The following is a 16319-nucleotide window of genomic DNA, read 5'->3' as shown; positions in this document are numbered from 1 at the left end:
CACCCTCAATAGCACCACGTTTGGCTAAAATATCGGCTCTTTCATTGCCTGGAATGGAGCAATGAGCCGGGACCCAAACTATTGTGATTTGATAATTATTATTCAATATGACGTTCAGGCACTGTTTTATTTTGCCCAAGAAAAAAGGTTCATTTTTGCCAGCAGCCTTTGAGCGAATGGCTTCAATTGCACTCAGACTATCTGTGAAAAGAAAATAATGGTTTGGAGATACTGTGACGATTATACTCAAACTATAATGTACTGCTGCTAACTCTGCTATATAAACAGATGCAGGTTCTTGAAGCCTAAAGGAGACCGAAACATTATTGTTGAACATACCAAACCCTGTCGCTTCTTCAATTCGCGATCCGTCCGTGTAAAACATTTTCTCAGAGTCGATATGCCTGAACTTACTTGTAAATATTTTTGGGATTTCCAACGAGCGTAGGTGTTCCGGAATTCCACGCACTTCGCGCTGCATGGATGTGTCGAAAAATAAAGTTGAGTCAGGGACATTTAGGAGGCTGACACGGATAGGAATATATCTTGAAGGGTTGATTTCCTGTGACATATGGTTAAAATATACAGTCATGAATCTTGTTTGAGATTGAAGCTCAACTAGCCTTTCGAAGTTATTAATAACTAGGGGATTCAGTACCTCGCATCTTATTAGCAGTCGCGACGAAAGCTCCCAAAAACGATCCTTCAATGGAAGAACTCCCGCCAGAACTTCAAGACTCATTGTATGTGTCGAATGCATGCAGCCTAAAGCAATTCGCAAACAACGATATTGAATTCGCTCTAATTTGATAATATGAGAGTTTGCAGCGGAACGAAAGCAAACGCATCCATATTCCATCACTGAAAGTATCGTTGTCTGATACAATTTTATTAGATCTTCCGGATGAGCACCCCACCAAGATCCGGTTATTGTTCGAAGAAAATTTACTCTTTGTTGGCATTTTGTTATCAGAAACCTAATGTGTCCTCCCCACGTGCATTTGGAATCAAACCACACCCCGAGGTATTTGAAAGTCAAAACCTGTTGGATCATTCTTCCCATCATATGAAGCTGAAGCTGCGCGGGATCATGCTTTCTTGAAAAGACGACCTCTGTTTTCTCCGCAGAGAATTCGATACCCAGATGGACAGCCCAAACGGACAAGTTATCTAAGGTATCTTGCAATGGTTTTTGCAGATCAATAGCTTTGGGTCCAGTAACTGAAACTACGCCATCAACTGCCAATTGTCTTAGTGTACATGGGGATACTAGACAGCTGTCAATGTCATTCACGTAAAAATTATAGAGGAGCGGACTGAGGCAAGAGCCTTGCGGTAGACCCATGTAGCTAATTCTGAATGTTACCAAATCGCCATGTGAAAAATGCATGCGTTTCTCTGACAAAAGGTTGTGCAAATAATTATTTATAACCGCTGGGAGTCCATGTTGGTGAAGCTTGTCTGAAAGAACATCAATGGAAACTGAATCAAATGCTCCTTTAATGTCTAAAAATACAGATGCCATTTGTTGCTTTTGAGCGAAGGCAATTTGGATGTCAGACGAAAGTAATGCAAGGCAATCATTCGTCCCTTTATTTCTACGGAAGCCAAACTGAGTATCAGACAACAACCCGTTCGTCTCGACCCAAGTGTCGAGACGTCGTAGAATAATTTTTTCGAACAATTTTCTGATGCAGGACAACATCGCGATGGGTCTATATGAGTTGTGATTGGAAGCTGGTTTCCCCGGCTTTTGAATGGCGATAACTTTCACTTGCCTCCAGTCAGGTGGAACAATATTTTGCTCAAGAAGCTTGTTGAACAATTCCAACAAACGTCTTTTTGCGAGGTCGGGCAGATTCTTCACCAAGTTGAATTTAATTCTGTCCAACCCAGGAGCGTTATTGTTACAAGACATGAGTGCTATGGAAAATTCCATCATTGAAAAGGGGCTATCAATGGAACCATTATTTGAAAAAGATTCCCTAATAATGCTATGCATAGGAACAGAATCTGGACAAACTTTCCTCGCAAAATCAAATATCCATCGGTTCGAGTATTCCTCACTCTCATTTCCTACGTTACGATTCCTCATTCGTCTGGCCGTATTCCAAAGAGTGCTCATTGAGGTTTCTCTTGACAAACCTTCGACAAAATGTCTCCAATAGCTACATTTCTTGGCCCGAAGTATGCTCTTGTACTTGGTTTCTAAAGTTCCTCCTCCTCGTTTTAAAAACGTCTTGAAGGCATTTTGTTTCGCGTGCTTAGCATCTGAGCACTCTTTGTCCCACCAAGGGTTTGGAGGCCTTCTGTTAGACGATGGACCAAGAAATCGTTTGGTTTGGGCTTGTTCTGCGGCCTCCAGAATCGCACAAACGAGGAAGTCATATTCTTCAAGTGGGGGGAGCTCTTCCATTGAAGTTAAGGCACTTGAAATATTACTTTGGTATTTAATCCAGTCAATATTTTTTGTCAAATCATATGGAATATTAACTGAATTAGCAATGCCTTTGTTACTGCTAATTGAGATGATGATTGGTAAATGATCGCTACCGTGTAAATCAGGAAATACTTTCCAGGTGCAATCTAGTCGAATTGAAGTCGAGCAAAGAGATAAATCTAATGCACTTGGACGTGCAGGAGGTCTTGGGATCCGTGTCATGCTACCCATATTTAGTACCGTCATGCTAAAATTGTCGCAAATATTATATATTAAGGATGATCTGCTATCATTGTAAACGGAACCCCACATCATTCCGTGCGAATTGAAATCTCCTAAAATCAAACGTGGAGCAGGAAGGGCTTCGACAATTTCATTAAGCTGTCGTTGTCCAACTTGAGCTCTTGGAGGAATATATACTGAAGCAATGCAAATGTCCTTTCCTTTAATGTTTATTTGACAAGCAACAACTTCTATACTAGAAGTCGAAAAATATATAATCTATAAAAGGAATAACATTTCTTAATTCCTAAAAGCACTCCTCCATACGGAGAGTCTCTATCGAGACGTATAATGTTAAAGTCATTAAAATTTAAGGCTATGTTTGATGTAAGCCATGTTTCGCACAAAGTAAATACATCACATTTTTGACTATGCAACAAAACTTTAAATGAATCAAGTTTTGGCATGATGCTTCGACAATTCCACTGCAGAACAGGGATTGAATCATTTGCGGCGGATGATAAATTATCCATCAAATGATACAAAACCTGAAAGAACTGGCCATTGAGTTGATAACTGTTTCAAAAAAGTTCTAGCTATTGGAAGGAATGCCGTTATGATAGTCTTTAGAGGTTCAGAAATATTGAATGCTGCGAAAATCCATTCTACAATTTCCGAAAACTTAAGTAATCCTGTTGGTGAATGTGAAACGGAGCCCACTGGATTATTGTCTTTTCTTGAGCTAGTTTCTGGATTGGTTTGTGAATTTGACAAACCAGGAGGCACAGTTTTTGGTTTTAAATTTGGCTTTTTAGCTTTAACACGGGGATCTTTTTTTGAAGATGTAATTTTAGGTGTCTTTTTAGGTATTTTGTGGTTTGTTAATCTCCTCTTAACAGACCCTTGAGGAGTGACAAACGAGGTATCTTCACTATTTCCGTCGGAGTCAGATTCCTCTGGCTCCATAAGATTTGAAAAACCGTTTTCGGTTTCCAAGGGGGAGACATGTATGACCGTTTTAAGCATTTCTGCATATGTGCGCATACTGAAAGATCATCATGAGGTCTCTCCCCACAATAAACACATTTTTCAACATCTTTATCGCAAAGATTATCCTTATGAGGCCCTTGACATTTGATACATTTGGACTTATTACTACAGTAAGTAGCTGTATGCCCGAATTTTTTACAGTTCGTGCAATTCATAACATGCGGTACGAAAAGCCGAACAGGAAGACGAATTTTATCGATAGACATGGCTAGGCAACGCAGATCCGGCAAATGTTACACGAAACGAATCTGAGGGACGATACGACTTTTTTCCATCGACAATAGATGCTGAGTACAATTGCTTGCACTCGAGTATCTTAACTCCCTCAAGCATGGAGTTTTTAAAACGACCAACTCCATTTTTAAGTAAATCATTGGCCGTCAGACTTGCTTCAGTCACAACACCGTCAATTTCCACCTCCTTCGATGGAATGTAAACTCGATATTCAACAGAAAATAATTTACAGGTTACAATTTCGTTCGCCTGTTTCAAGTCATTGACAACAACTCGAATTTTATCTCTATTAACTTTACATATTTCTTTAACTTCAGAGAAATGTGATGTCAAATCCTTGGTAATTTGCATCAAATTTAAAATCTTTTCTTTTTTTCAAAGATAGACTATCCATGGCCCAGTGGTACCCTGTGGATAATGTTTAGCCCTCGGAGTATTTAAATTCTTACTAGTATCCGGAATCGGATTCGGATGATCTTCCATGAGATCATCCATTACATTAAATTTTTTTGTAAATTAATAATACCAAAATAAAAACTTATGTTTAGTAAAATTTCAGATATAAGAAATAAAAAATAAATTAAATTAAATCTACCTTGTAGCTGATGTCTCTGTTCCTTTATCGTGAAGAACGACGTGAAGCTCTTCCAACGATTTCCAATTGGCAGTCTTCTGCTGTTTCCAATTGGCAGTCTTCTGTCGTTTACTGCTATCTCAGTTGCTCTGCCGTCGTTGTGAACACCACTGCACTTGCTGTGCTGACTGTACCTGACCCCAGGTACAGTGCTGTTGCTCTTGGTGGCGATCAAATGCGATGCTTGCAGTGTAGCACCTCGCGATATATGCCGTCTCTTTTGATCCTACGCAGCGTACAAATTCTGGTACCTGGTAGATCAGCACTGGGTTGCTTTAGCACCTTTGTGCCTTTGCACCCCTTCGTCTTCGCACCTTTATGCGATGGCACCTCTGTGACTCGTCACTTCTATGCTCTCGCACCTCTGTGTTTCTACACCTCTGTGCGTATGAACGGGATGGCCTTCGTTGCTAGCTTTCCAGTCGGGAAACGCCCCGAATATTGCGTTTGCTATGGGCAGTTTAACTACCTGAAGCTTAGAATTGTCTCGGTAGCAGCCGTTAACTCACGAGCCAGTACAATCGAAACACAACCTCTTCGCTTGAATGGTTTTTACTGAATGATTTAATACTTTGATCAAGTAAGTAAAGTGATATTTTTTTTTTCACTATACAGCATTGAGAATTAAGGGTTAAGGCTTGTTTGCGACAAAATATGGCCAGATTAAATTTGGAATAAAACAAAGGGTGTAGCCGGGTTTGCAGCCTCAAACAGAAATAAAATTGATATAAACTGTTTGAAAGGGTTTGTATTGGAGATGATTTTCCCAAAATTTTAACCCTTTAACTGCCACATTTGGGAAGTTAGGGTGGTTCTTCTGATTTTCATTTTATTTAAATTTTTCAAAAACCTCTTTAGCAAACAAATTGAGGAAGGAAAATCAGGAAAATTTTAGGAGTTATGGGAAATTTTACTGATTTTTTTTTAGAATTTTCCAAAATGTATATCATGAGAGAAAAAATGTTTAAAATTTTCGATTTTTTTTATTCGCACTTACAATTTTTATACCACTCTAGATTTTGCATAAAAAATAAGACATTAATGAGTACATTACTCTGTATTTTTTTTTTCAGATTTTTAAAAAATGTGGACGGGTATAATATCAGACTTAAAACAAATTTTTTTTTGAAAAGCCAAAATATTTTTTTTTGAAAAGCCTCTCCAAGTTGAGTTCAGGGCTTGAGTATTGACGTAATGATAAAATGATAAAATAATCCATATGTTATTTACACACACATCCGCACGCCCGGCTCGATTTACCAAGCAATGCTGTAGGGAATGCATTAATGAACATGTGTGCCAGCGGACGGATGTAATTCATAAGGGAAACATGAATCAGAACTAATGAATTGACAAATATTTAGTTTGTAATACACTAACCTGATAAGTTATTTTTTATAACATTTATTATATTCAAATCAATTCAAGTACACAGTAGTTAACTTTAATCACTTATTTTTGTTATTATTGAATATTATTATTATTTTGCAGACAAAATTATTCACCAGGCACTATGTCCATGCGCGAAGTCAACAAGAATCTAAAACCAAGTGAAATCCAAAAAAACTCTTCAGCTATCAGTTTTAGGGCGACGTTCCGTCGACGTTCTGTATCACATGATATGAATAGCCCAGTCTCCTGTTATTACTCTAGGAGACAATTAAAATCAGACGGCTTAAGATGAAATGTAGCGGAATGCGCGCGTTACGCTTTTGATCAATTATTCAAAAACGAGACCGATTTTCGAAAAATTAAAACCACTTAAGTTTTCGCAATTAAATATATCACAACTAAGTATTCTTAGAATTTTGAAATTTTGCTTTGCCGAGCCGTAATTGGATTTTGAAATGTATAAACGGTTACTGTTCCGTTCCACGGGGATGGTTTCAGAATTGAAAAGTAGTGCTTGTAGCAACTGAAAAACTTTTCCGCAATTTTTTATTGCTTGAATACAGTAAAATGGGTATTGTAAGAAATCGTTTATTTTCGAAGTAACTGTTTTATGATGCTAGTAATGTTCAAGTCTCTTGAGTTCAATGCATTGATGTTACTGAAGCAATAATGCATGGCTGTATAATATCATATAATACTGTGTTACTTCAGACTGTACTGTCAGATACCGAAAATACTTGAATGTCTTCAATTGTTCTTTTGATGGAGAATCCACGCTTGCTACTAAACTCAAGCGTATACATGGTAAGCAAGTGAGTCAATACATATACATATAACCTCATGCTAGTCAATCATAATTACTCATGATTCTAGTGTAATAGTAATCACTAACAATAACGATTGAATTAGGATATATTCAAAGTGTGAAAGATTCAAAAATCTATTACAAATCAATGAGTCATTTTTACAAGCCAACAAAACGAGTGGTAAGCCCACTGCGCTCAATCACTGAAAATATTCCTGGTTTCTATGTGTCGGTTTTTCTTGCTATGATTCGGTCAAATCAAGCGATTAAAATTTTGCGTGCCTTTTCGAGACTACATTTCACATTAAGCCACTATAGACGCACAGTGGAACATGAGGGCGGAAATTATTTGGTCTGGTGGAGCGTTTCACAAGAAGCCTCGTGAAAATCAACGGCAAAATCATGACAGTTTCTACCTTCAACATCTTGCGGGATAGCCTGGAGGTTACGAGGTTAGTTATTGTTAGTCCTAAGAAATACTATAAAACGTGCGAAAAGTGAAAAACATTTTTCACATGAAATACATTTTGAAAAATTCTGAGTAAAATCCGAGGGATTTCCCATAACTCCTAGAATTTTCCTGATTTTTTACAATTTTTTTTGCTAGAGATTTTTGAAAAAAAATAAATAAAATGAAAATCAAAAGAACCACCCTAACTCAAAAAAAAATAGCAGTCTTTTGATATCAAATTCTGATAAACCAGCTGTAAAGTCATGAAAATAAAAATAATGATTCATTTTTACATGCTTTGGGTTGAAAATTTAAGTGAAATTGCGCGCTCCTCCTATTTGCATCTATTGAGACGTAAGTTTACACGATTTTTTCTAAGTGAGAATGGAGACGTAAATTTACACGATTTTTTCTAAGTGAGATTGGAGATTTGAAATTTGAAAAAAAAATCGTTTTTTTTATGCCAGATGTCTTCAAAAAGGATGAAATATCAAGATCTGGTATTATATCGAAAAAAATTCAAATCTCGACTATCGTAGACAAAAATAGTTTTTGACTCCCAGAATGCTTGGGTCTTTAATGTTTATTAGATAACCATATTTCAACGATTCCCGCATTTGGGAGAAATTTGGCATCAAACTTTTTTTTTTCTCAATTCCGTTTTTTTTCGAATTTTCGTAGTTATGCGGTTTTTATACAAATTTTCTAAGTTTTGCTTGCGTTAAGTTCGCCTCTAGACCCGACTGTGATAGTTTCTCAACATTACTACGGTAATGAGTGGACATGACGGTTTACGGAAATGTGATATTCAAATTACTAATACTATGTTCAGCTGTTTTCATCAACATTTGTGATTTAATAAATTTCAAAAGCGTCGCTTTTGTCTACACTGCTATGCATGGAAATATAACCAATTTGCGTTTTGATGTGCTTGTTTATACCATTTTTAAATTAACAATGAAAGCAACTTTTATAGTTATTGTGTGTTTTCTAATCAGCACATATAATTTTGTTAATTTTTCAGTTGATAGTATTATTACTCGTTAAACTTTCGAATTAGTCAACTTTTTCCCAGTTGATTTTGATGAAATTTATTAGACCGTTGGTAGATGTGTCGTGGGAGGTAGTTTTGTTGGGATCTGCCAAATCCGCCTCGATAGCCTTGGCTAGCGCCTTTCCTAGCTCTACGCCCCACTGATCGAACGAATTCACATCCCAGATGACACCTTGGGTGAAGATCTTGTGTTCATACATCGCAATCAGCGCACCCAACGTGAACGGAGTAATTTTCTTGACCAGTATCGAGTTCGTCGGACGATTACCAGTGAAAACCTTATGCGGCAGAAGATTTTCCAGCTGTTCTCCGAACAAACCGGCCTTCTCCAGTTCGGCACGGGCTTGTTCCTCGGTCTTACCAGTCATGAGTGCTTCTGTTTGAGCGAGATAATTGGCCAGTAGAATCTTATGCATGGCACCATTCTCCACCGGGTTGTGAGTGAAGACCGGAGCAATGAAGTCGCACGGAATAAGTCGAGTGCCCTGTGAAAATATGGTATTGTTATTGTTGTAGAGAAACGTAACGGAAATGTATTGTACACAGGCAGAGACATTTTCGCCTTTCAACTTCTTCTTATTACGAGCTACAAGTCACAGGAATGAAGTCGATTTATATTGCATGAATAATCAAAATAATGCGCGATTTGTGTGGTACACCTCAATGTACTATAAATTTGTATGAAATGTAAATTTGGCATTTGTCCATTTCTCTCGCGCTTGTTCCGATGGCAATCGCGATGGTGGTCTACAGATCTCTGAAGAGAAAAAAAACGTCCGACCTTTCACCTTCTTTTGGAAAAGTACACGGTCAAATATACGGTCAAGTTAACATTTGGTTAGTTTTATAGCTTCAGTTCATGCGAGACCACTACGACATTCTATGGAGTAATCCGTCCGCTTGATTTGTTGAAACGGTGTGAGGCTCTTAAATTTTTACTTTAACATTGACGGTGCCCTCAATCACGAAGTAGTACAATGCCCCAGCAGTCATAACACTCCGGTGGGTACCAATAAGAAGCATGTTAAAGTATTATTAATTACCAAATCACAACTTCAGCACACCAGACGGGACCGGCAATAATTAACTTGACATTTAGACACAGCCAAGTGAAATAGAATTATATTTGAATAGAAAATCTCACCTACGAAGATGCGTGCAAAGGACAAAATACGAGTGAAATCAGCAGGTAGGAAAAAATGGAAATGTTTTATGCTAATTCGAACATGAAAATTGCTTTATCGTTTGAGACATAGTTTTTTGAGGGCCATTAGAAGCGATGAAGTGTTTTAGTTAGCTGTTAATTCATCGGCTAAAGGTTCAGAATCTAGAATCTACAAATAGAGGGGCTGGTGGTATAGTTCAAGTTTAATTTGGGTTAACGTTATTTTGTGTGTCGAATGATTTTTCAGTTGTGATGAAGTATTGTCATTCGTCACGAAAATGTTGAATGTGAATAATTTGTACGTTCGTTAACGATTAAAGATGATAACGAATGTCTTCACAGAGATAGAATTATCGAGAATCTCGGCTATTCCAAATTTGTCAAATGACAGTTATATCCGAAATTATCAATAAACGTTTCATTGAGGCGTAAAAATACTGTACGGAATAATCAACACGAAATCCTTCTTAACCGATTCTTACCGCCTCGGGCTTAGGACGATAAGCCTTAGGGTGCGTACTCCCAGTCAATTTAAACTTCTTACAGTGAAAGCAAATTTACAGTATTAGATGATTAAATTTCTCCAGTTAGAACGAAATCTCGAACCTTCCTCTTGATCAGCACCAGCACAGTGGAAACAGACTGTGCTGGTGCTGAATTTCATCCCGATCCGACTTCCGGTTTCGGTGGTATATGACACTCGGTTGGAAAGTCGGTTTTCACAGTAATTACATAGCCGGAAGTCGTATCCGGATGAAATTTGGTAGGATTGTATGGGGTTCTAAGAACTTTCATTTGAACTTACGCTTGTGAACAGAGAGAGAGAAAGAGACATGTGCTCAGTTCGTTGAGGCCTCGGTTAAAAAGTTAATTTTCACAGTGATTGCATAGCCTTTCTGTATGAGAAAGGCAAAAAAATAATTTATATACGACAAATCTAACAGTGCAATATACATACAGTTTCTAATGATTCTTTTGCGAAATTAATAATGCCTATAGTGGCGAGCATGAATGTATTCTATAATAAAATTCTTTACAGTATTACGTTGTTTTCAGTCATTACACATGATATATATACAAACTCCGGATCCCTCCAAATTATCTGGTTATTTGTCAACCTGATAAATACAATAATACTAGTGACAAACCAGGCTGAACCGCTTTTCACAAACTTAGATTCAAATTAAAGATCTCTTAGTCCCATAGGTTGCTATTGAGTTTTACTTGGTTCGAACTGCCAGGGAGTAACGGTGACCCCGTGCAAAAACAAATAAAAAAAGTGCACTCGATTTTGTCAGAGACCGCTTAACCGATTTTCTTCAACTCAGATTCAAATTAAAGACCCTATAGGGTCAGGGTTGCCACATTTAAATCTGTATTTTCAGCAGAAAAATCTGTAAATCTGTATAGAGAGATAAAAAATCTGTATATGTAAACGAAATCGAAGCTCAACGAAATAAAGTAGTCTTTAGAAATCAAATTTAAAGACATCGAAACTTTTCATTGTCTGAATTTTATGATGTATTTATTGATGAAAAACATTTAAATTGCCATCTGAAAATAAAACTTGCTCTGTTTATTTCCACCTTCGTTTATTCGACATAATGTAATCGGTAATATTTATACCTTACATTATGATCGAGGCCATCAACTTCCCATCTTAGAAGAATGTTTTGAAAGCATAGGAAATTAGAATACCGATCATTATTCAATTTTAAATTAATGCTATCAAAAATCTGTAAAATCTGTATTTCTGGCCGAAAATCTGTAATCTGCATATACAGAATCTTGGTCACAAATTTATCTGAAAAATTTTTCCTTAGAGACTGCGAATCCAAATTTCACAAGCTTAGGTTCGAATGAAAGGTCTTACAATCCCATATAACCCTGCCGAATTTCATCCGGATATGACTTCCAGTTCCGGAATTACAGACTGATAAGTATAAAAAATTCATTTTCAGGAGCGTTATTTTTATGCTTGACACGGAAAAATCGAGCAAAATTCTATAAATTAGCATTTCTTTAATTGAACAGATTTGGTTAGATGATGACTAAATATACATTTTGAGTGTACCGGATCTTCGTTCCCGGTTTCGAAAATGCCGGAAAAAGTGTTCGTGTACTCCATGACGGAAATCACTTCAATTTCTCGGGAACAGCAGGACTGATTTTCATCAGCTTAGATTCAAATTAAAAGTATTATGTTCTCATAAGTAAGTGGAGAATTTTGTACGGATCCGACTTCCGGTTCCGGAATTATAGAGAATTGTGGGACTTACAACGAACTGTTACATCTGATATCAGACCACTTAAGCAGTGTATAACCAGTAAATTTTGTCATGAGACGACACTGAAAGAAATCAATAATACGTACCTTTTTGTATATTGATTACAATTCGAAATCAAATTTATCATAACTAAGTATTCTTAGAATTTTGAAATTTTGCTTTGCCGAGCCGTAATTGGTTTTTGAAATGTATAAACGGTTACTGTTTCGTTCCACGGGGATGATTTTAGAACTGAAAAGTAGCAGAATTTCACAAAGAATCTGAAAATTATAAAATTTTAGCCAAAACAACCGAAATTTGAAAAAGTTTACATAAACTTTTCCGCATTTTTTTTTATTGCTTGCGCGCTGCTGTTTCGTATTGAGGTGGTGTGAGAAATGCACGGTGGGCACGGTGGCATTATATCTTGAGCAAAAATTACATATAAAATAATGACGCGAATTTATGCAGCATTGGGTTTTGTGTTGAAATAAAAACGAGTTGAATACAATAAAACGGGTATTGTAAGAAATCGTTTATTCTCTAAGTAACTGTCATTTATAATGCTAATAATGTCCAATTCTGTTGAGTTCAATGCATTGATGTTGCTGAAGCAATAAAGCTTGGCTATGTAATATCGTATAACAGGTATTATTTTAGATTGTAGCAATTTTTATAGCAAAACTAAAACTTCATCATTGACTGAATGAAATGAATACAAACCAAGTATTATCGTTCATTAACCTGATATACAAACAAAGTGATAAACATTGAGGGTCAGCTTCGAGCCAGTCAGCATGGAAAACTTAATGGGATTCATTTGTTTTTCAATTATTATGAATACAATGAATCAACGCTTGATTTTGCTTTCAAAATCGATTGAATAATAATGAGCTACGAAATAACTTTATATTTAATTTCGTGCCCCAAATATGTGCTTGAGAAAAGATTCACTAAATCATTTTAACTGCATGGTAAGATGAACTATTAGTTATAATTGGAATGTATTCCAATAATGTAATCTAAGAAATTATTAAACTATTGATGATTTCTGACACCGGAGGCCAGAGGACATTTGATCTTCGGTTCGTTATCGTTGAAATAGACATTTCTAGACTTATCATGCTATAATTCCGAAAGTCGCTTCCGAAAAAAAGTTAATGGTAGTTTATGGTACTATAAAGTTTGTTCATTTCAATCTAAATTTTCAAAACCCCAGCTAGTGATCTCCGAGAAAATGTAGTGAACTTATTATTGCGCACACATGAGTCGACCTCTTTCTTGGTTTGAAATTTCTTCGGCTGTCTATTTGAATATTTCATCATACCGGTTGCACAAAGTCGCAGTAGCATAAACCTAAGACAAGACCTGACAACTGGCTTCTTATTATTCATTACGTCCAGTCTTTTTTACAAGCCAATATAACGAGAGGTAAGCCCACTGCGCTCAATCATTGAAAAAAGTTCTTGTTTCTATGTGTCCGTTTTTCTTGGTATGCTTTGTGCGACGGTTCGTTCAACTGAAGCGGATAAAATTTTGCGCGCATTTTATGACGCTACATTTCACCTTAAAGGCACCGATAATTCTTCAAGGTCTGAATCGGCAATCTGATCATTTATAGCCTGTAAATCGATCAGTATTTAGAATTCCGAATGCACATTATCCAATAATTAGCTCGTATTGATCCAAAGTTGGTATCAAAGTACTTATTTTTTATAACAATGTTAATATATGTGCGCAAATGTTTTTCGTAGGTGACCAGTAATTTAACTTGAGAAGGAACAAGCATATTTCAATTAACAATACACCATTCAAAATACCAGAAAAAAAGTTCACATTTCTCTTTGATGGAAATAATATCCGTTGTGTGACTTGTTTTCTCGAAAAAGTTCTTCAATAACAAAAAAGATTTAGTTTACTCACTTTTATAACACAATAACTCATAAGCCTCAATATGTTGGAGTTTTTTTTACAATATATATTTTTAGGGCGCACTGCATTAGCTCTAAGAAACCAAAGCTATGCTTAACGTTTGTACGTTCAACTTAGTGAACATTGTTGTTAACGATAGCGCGAATTTAATTGTTTCGTGATCAGAAAAAATGCATACAAACTGAGTAAATAGAAATGTTACTTCAATACACCACAAAATCTTTTTCCCAAGAACTAGATTATTTCTCGGGTAACTCCTTTTCGGTAATGTTTTCACTATGTGGTTAATAAAAAAATCTTACCTGATGAATCAGCTGGTAAAATGCATGCTGCCCGTTGGTTCCGGGTTCGCCCCACACGATTGGACCGGTATTGAAGTCAACCCGTTGTCCGGCCTTGGTAACTCCCTTACCGTTGCTCTCCATGTCACCCTGCTGGAAATAAGCGGCAAAACGATGCAAATACTGGTCGTATGGTAGCAGAGCCTGCGTTTCGGCTCCATAGAAATTCGAGTACCAGATGCCCATCAGTGCCAAAATAACCGGGGCCTGTTGACAGGAGACAAACAAAAGTTGCACACTCTACATTTTCATTCATGCGTTATATATACTGTGAACCTACGTTTTCATTCAATGGAGCGCTCATGAAATGTTTGTCCATGTAATGGGCACCTTCCAGCAGTTTTTCAAAGTTATCGAAGCCGATGGATAACGAAATCGACAGGCCAATGGCGGACCACAGTGAGTAACGTCCTCCTACCCAGTCCCAGAACTCGAACATGTTTCTCGTATCGATCCCGAATGCTGCAACTTTTTCCTTGTTTGTTGACAATGCAACGAAGTGTTTGGCAACATCTTCCTTTTCTCCACAACGCTCCAAAAACCAGTTCTTTGCTGCAGTGGCATTAGTAATAGTTTCCTGTGTTGTGAAAGTTTTTGAAGCAATGATAAAAAGAGTTGTTTCCGGATCAAGCTTTTTCAGTGTCTCAGCTATATGAGTGCCATCAACATTGGACACAAAATGTGAACGAATCCCAGTATTGTAGGCCTTCAGGGCCTCAGACACCATTAACGGGCCCAGATCAGAGCCACCAATGCCAATGTTCACAACATCACTAATTTTCTTATTGGTGTAACCACGCCAAACGCCATTCAACACCTGATTAGTGAATTGCTTCATGTGATCCAAGACGGCGTTGACTTCCGGCATAACGTCCTTGCCATCAACTAGAATGGGATTGTTTGAGCGGTTTCTGAGAGCAATATGCAAAACCGCGCGATTTTCGGTTATGTTTATGCGTTCCCCACTGAACATATCATTACGAGTCTTGACCACATCACGTGACTCGGCCAGTTCGAGCAGCATATTCCAGGCATCATCGGTGATGCGGTTCTTTGAGTAGTCCAGCAAAATATCACCATCGGCTGGAGTGGATAGTTTTAAACTGAAATAAACCAGGAGACAAATCTATATTTAGCTAAGGTCGTCAAGTTCATTTACTTTCACTTTCTAACTGTGTGAGGGTCAAATGTAACAAGTAACAATGCTAGACGCTAAACGAATGCAATTGAATACACAACACCACCATTTGAACTAACTTACCTGAACTTATCAAAACGAATGTCATCCTCCTCAAAAAGTTTTTTGATATTGATTGAAGCACCATTCTCTTTATAATAGGCCTCGATCTGCCGATAGATAGAATCCTGAGACAATAGCACCTTACTGGACATCCTTGGCAATTGTTTGTAACAGCACTCAAAAACACAGGGACTAGCACAATTAGAATAACCTATGCACAAAATTCACCAAAACACGGATCGTCTATCGGCTGTAGATCTGTGGAGCAAGCCAAAGGATAATTCGTGCGAACTCTTGAAGCGTTACCCAACGACTGACCGGCCAGTGAAAGGATATCACGGCGTGTTTGAGTCCAGAAAGGATTATTTGGCACCGTTGTAGAGGTATAAAATTTACTACCGAAATGTCCAGAGGTGATGAAAGGAAACACCTCCGAGCACGGCGATTTTTGCTTGCTTAGTATCGGCAGTGTTCCTCAATGTCAAATGAATATCACACGCAACCGCTCTCTCGAGAAGAGAGATACACATCGCCGATTGCCATGCGAGAGCGAACGCGATGAAAGCCGTGCAACACTATTTATGCAGCTTAAAAAGGCACATCTAGCATGAGTGCGCAAAATCGTTCATGAATGATGAAAATTTCAATTTGGTGTAGAAAAAATTGACATAACAATTATCTACGGAACATGATTTCATGCATGATCTTTTTCAGAATAATTTGATTCGAACATAGAAATGTAGGGTCCCAAAAACCGGGATTTGTATCCAATTTGGGTTGAAAATAGTACACTCAAATAAAAATTCACGTTCGATTCACTTGAAAAATCACGTAGAATGGTTTCAAATGTCAAATTGGATATTTTACGTGACGAAAATGAATGTTATACGAACATCCCCTAAAATGAATAGAGTCATCACATAAGGTTTACATAAATTGACCAAACGTCAAACAATCTACGTGAATTTCCAGTGTGAAAAACTCGATTTTGAAAATGGCGAGCAGTGGCCCTCGAAGTGTAAGTAGTGTAAATATTTGCGAGAAAAGTTATTTAATTACAATTTTTTACTCCATCGACCGGACTATTCCAGT

The 16319-nt window shown here is 37.3% G+C and overlaps 1 protein-coding gene across 1 annotated transcript; it reads right to left on the bottom strand.

Moving 5' to 3' along the window:
- Positions 1-8061: 8061 nt before the first annotated feature.
- Positions 8062-15692, bottom strand: LOC131434691 (glucose-6-phosphate isomerase). The gene is made up of 5 exons (XM_058601686.1): positions 15546-15692; positions 15249-15485; positions 14268-15090; positions 13949-14194; positions 8062-8767 (listed from the first exon to the last, which is right to left on the bottom strand). Exons 2-5 carry the CDS (start codon positions 15377-15379, stop codon positions 8285-8287), a joined length of 1683 nt encoding a protein of 560 aa, XP_058457669.1. The 5' UTR covers positions 15380-15485; positions 15546-15692; the 3' UTR covers positions 8062-8284.
- Between the last annotated feature and the right edge of the window lie 627 nt (positions 15693-16319).

The sequence above is a fragment of the Malaya genurostris genome, chromosome 3 (assembly GCF_030247185.1).
Source record: "Malaya genurostris strain Urasoe2022 chromosome 3, Malgen_1.1, whole genome shotgun sequence".
In the NCBI taxonomy this organism is placed as follows: Eukaryota; Metazoa; Arthropoda; class Insecta; order Diptera; family Culicidae; genus Malaya; species Malaya genurostris.
Note: the sequence above shows the minus strand (reverse complement) of the source record. Positions and strands in the feature narration are given on the sequence as shown.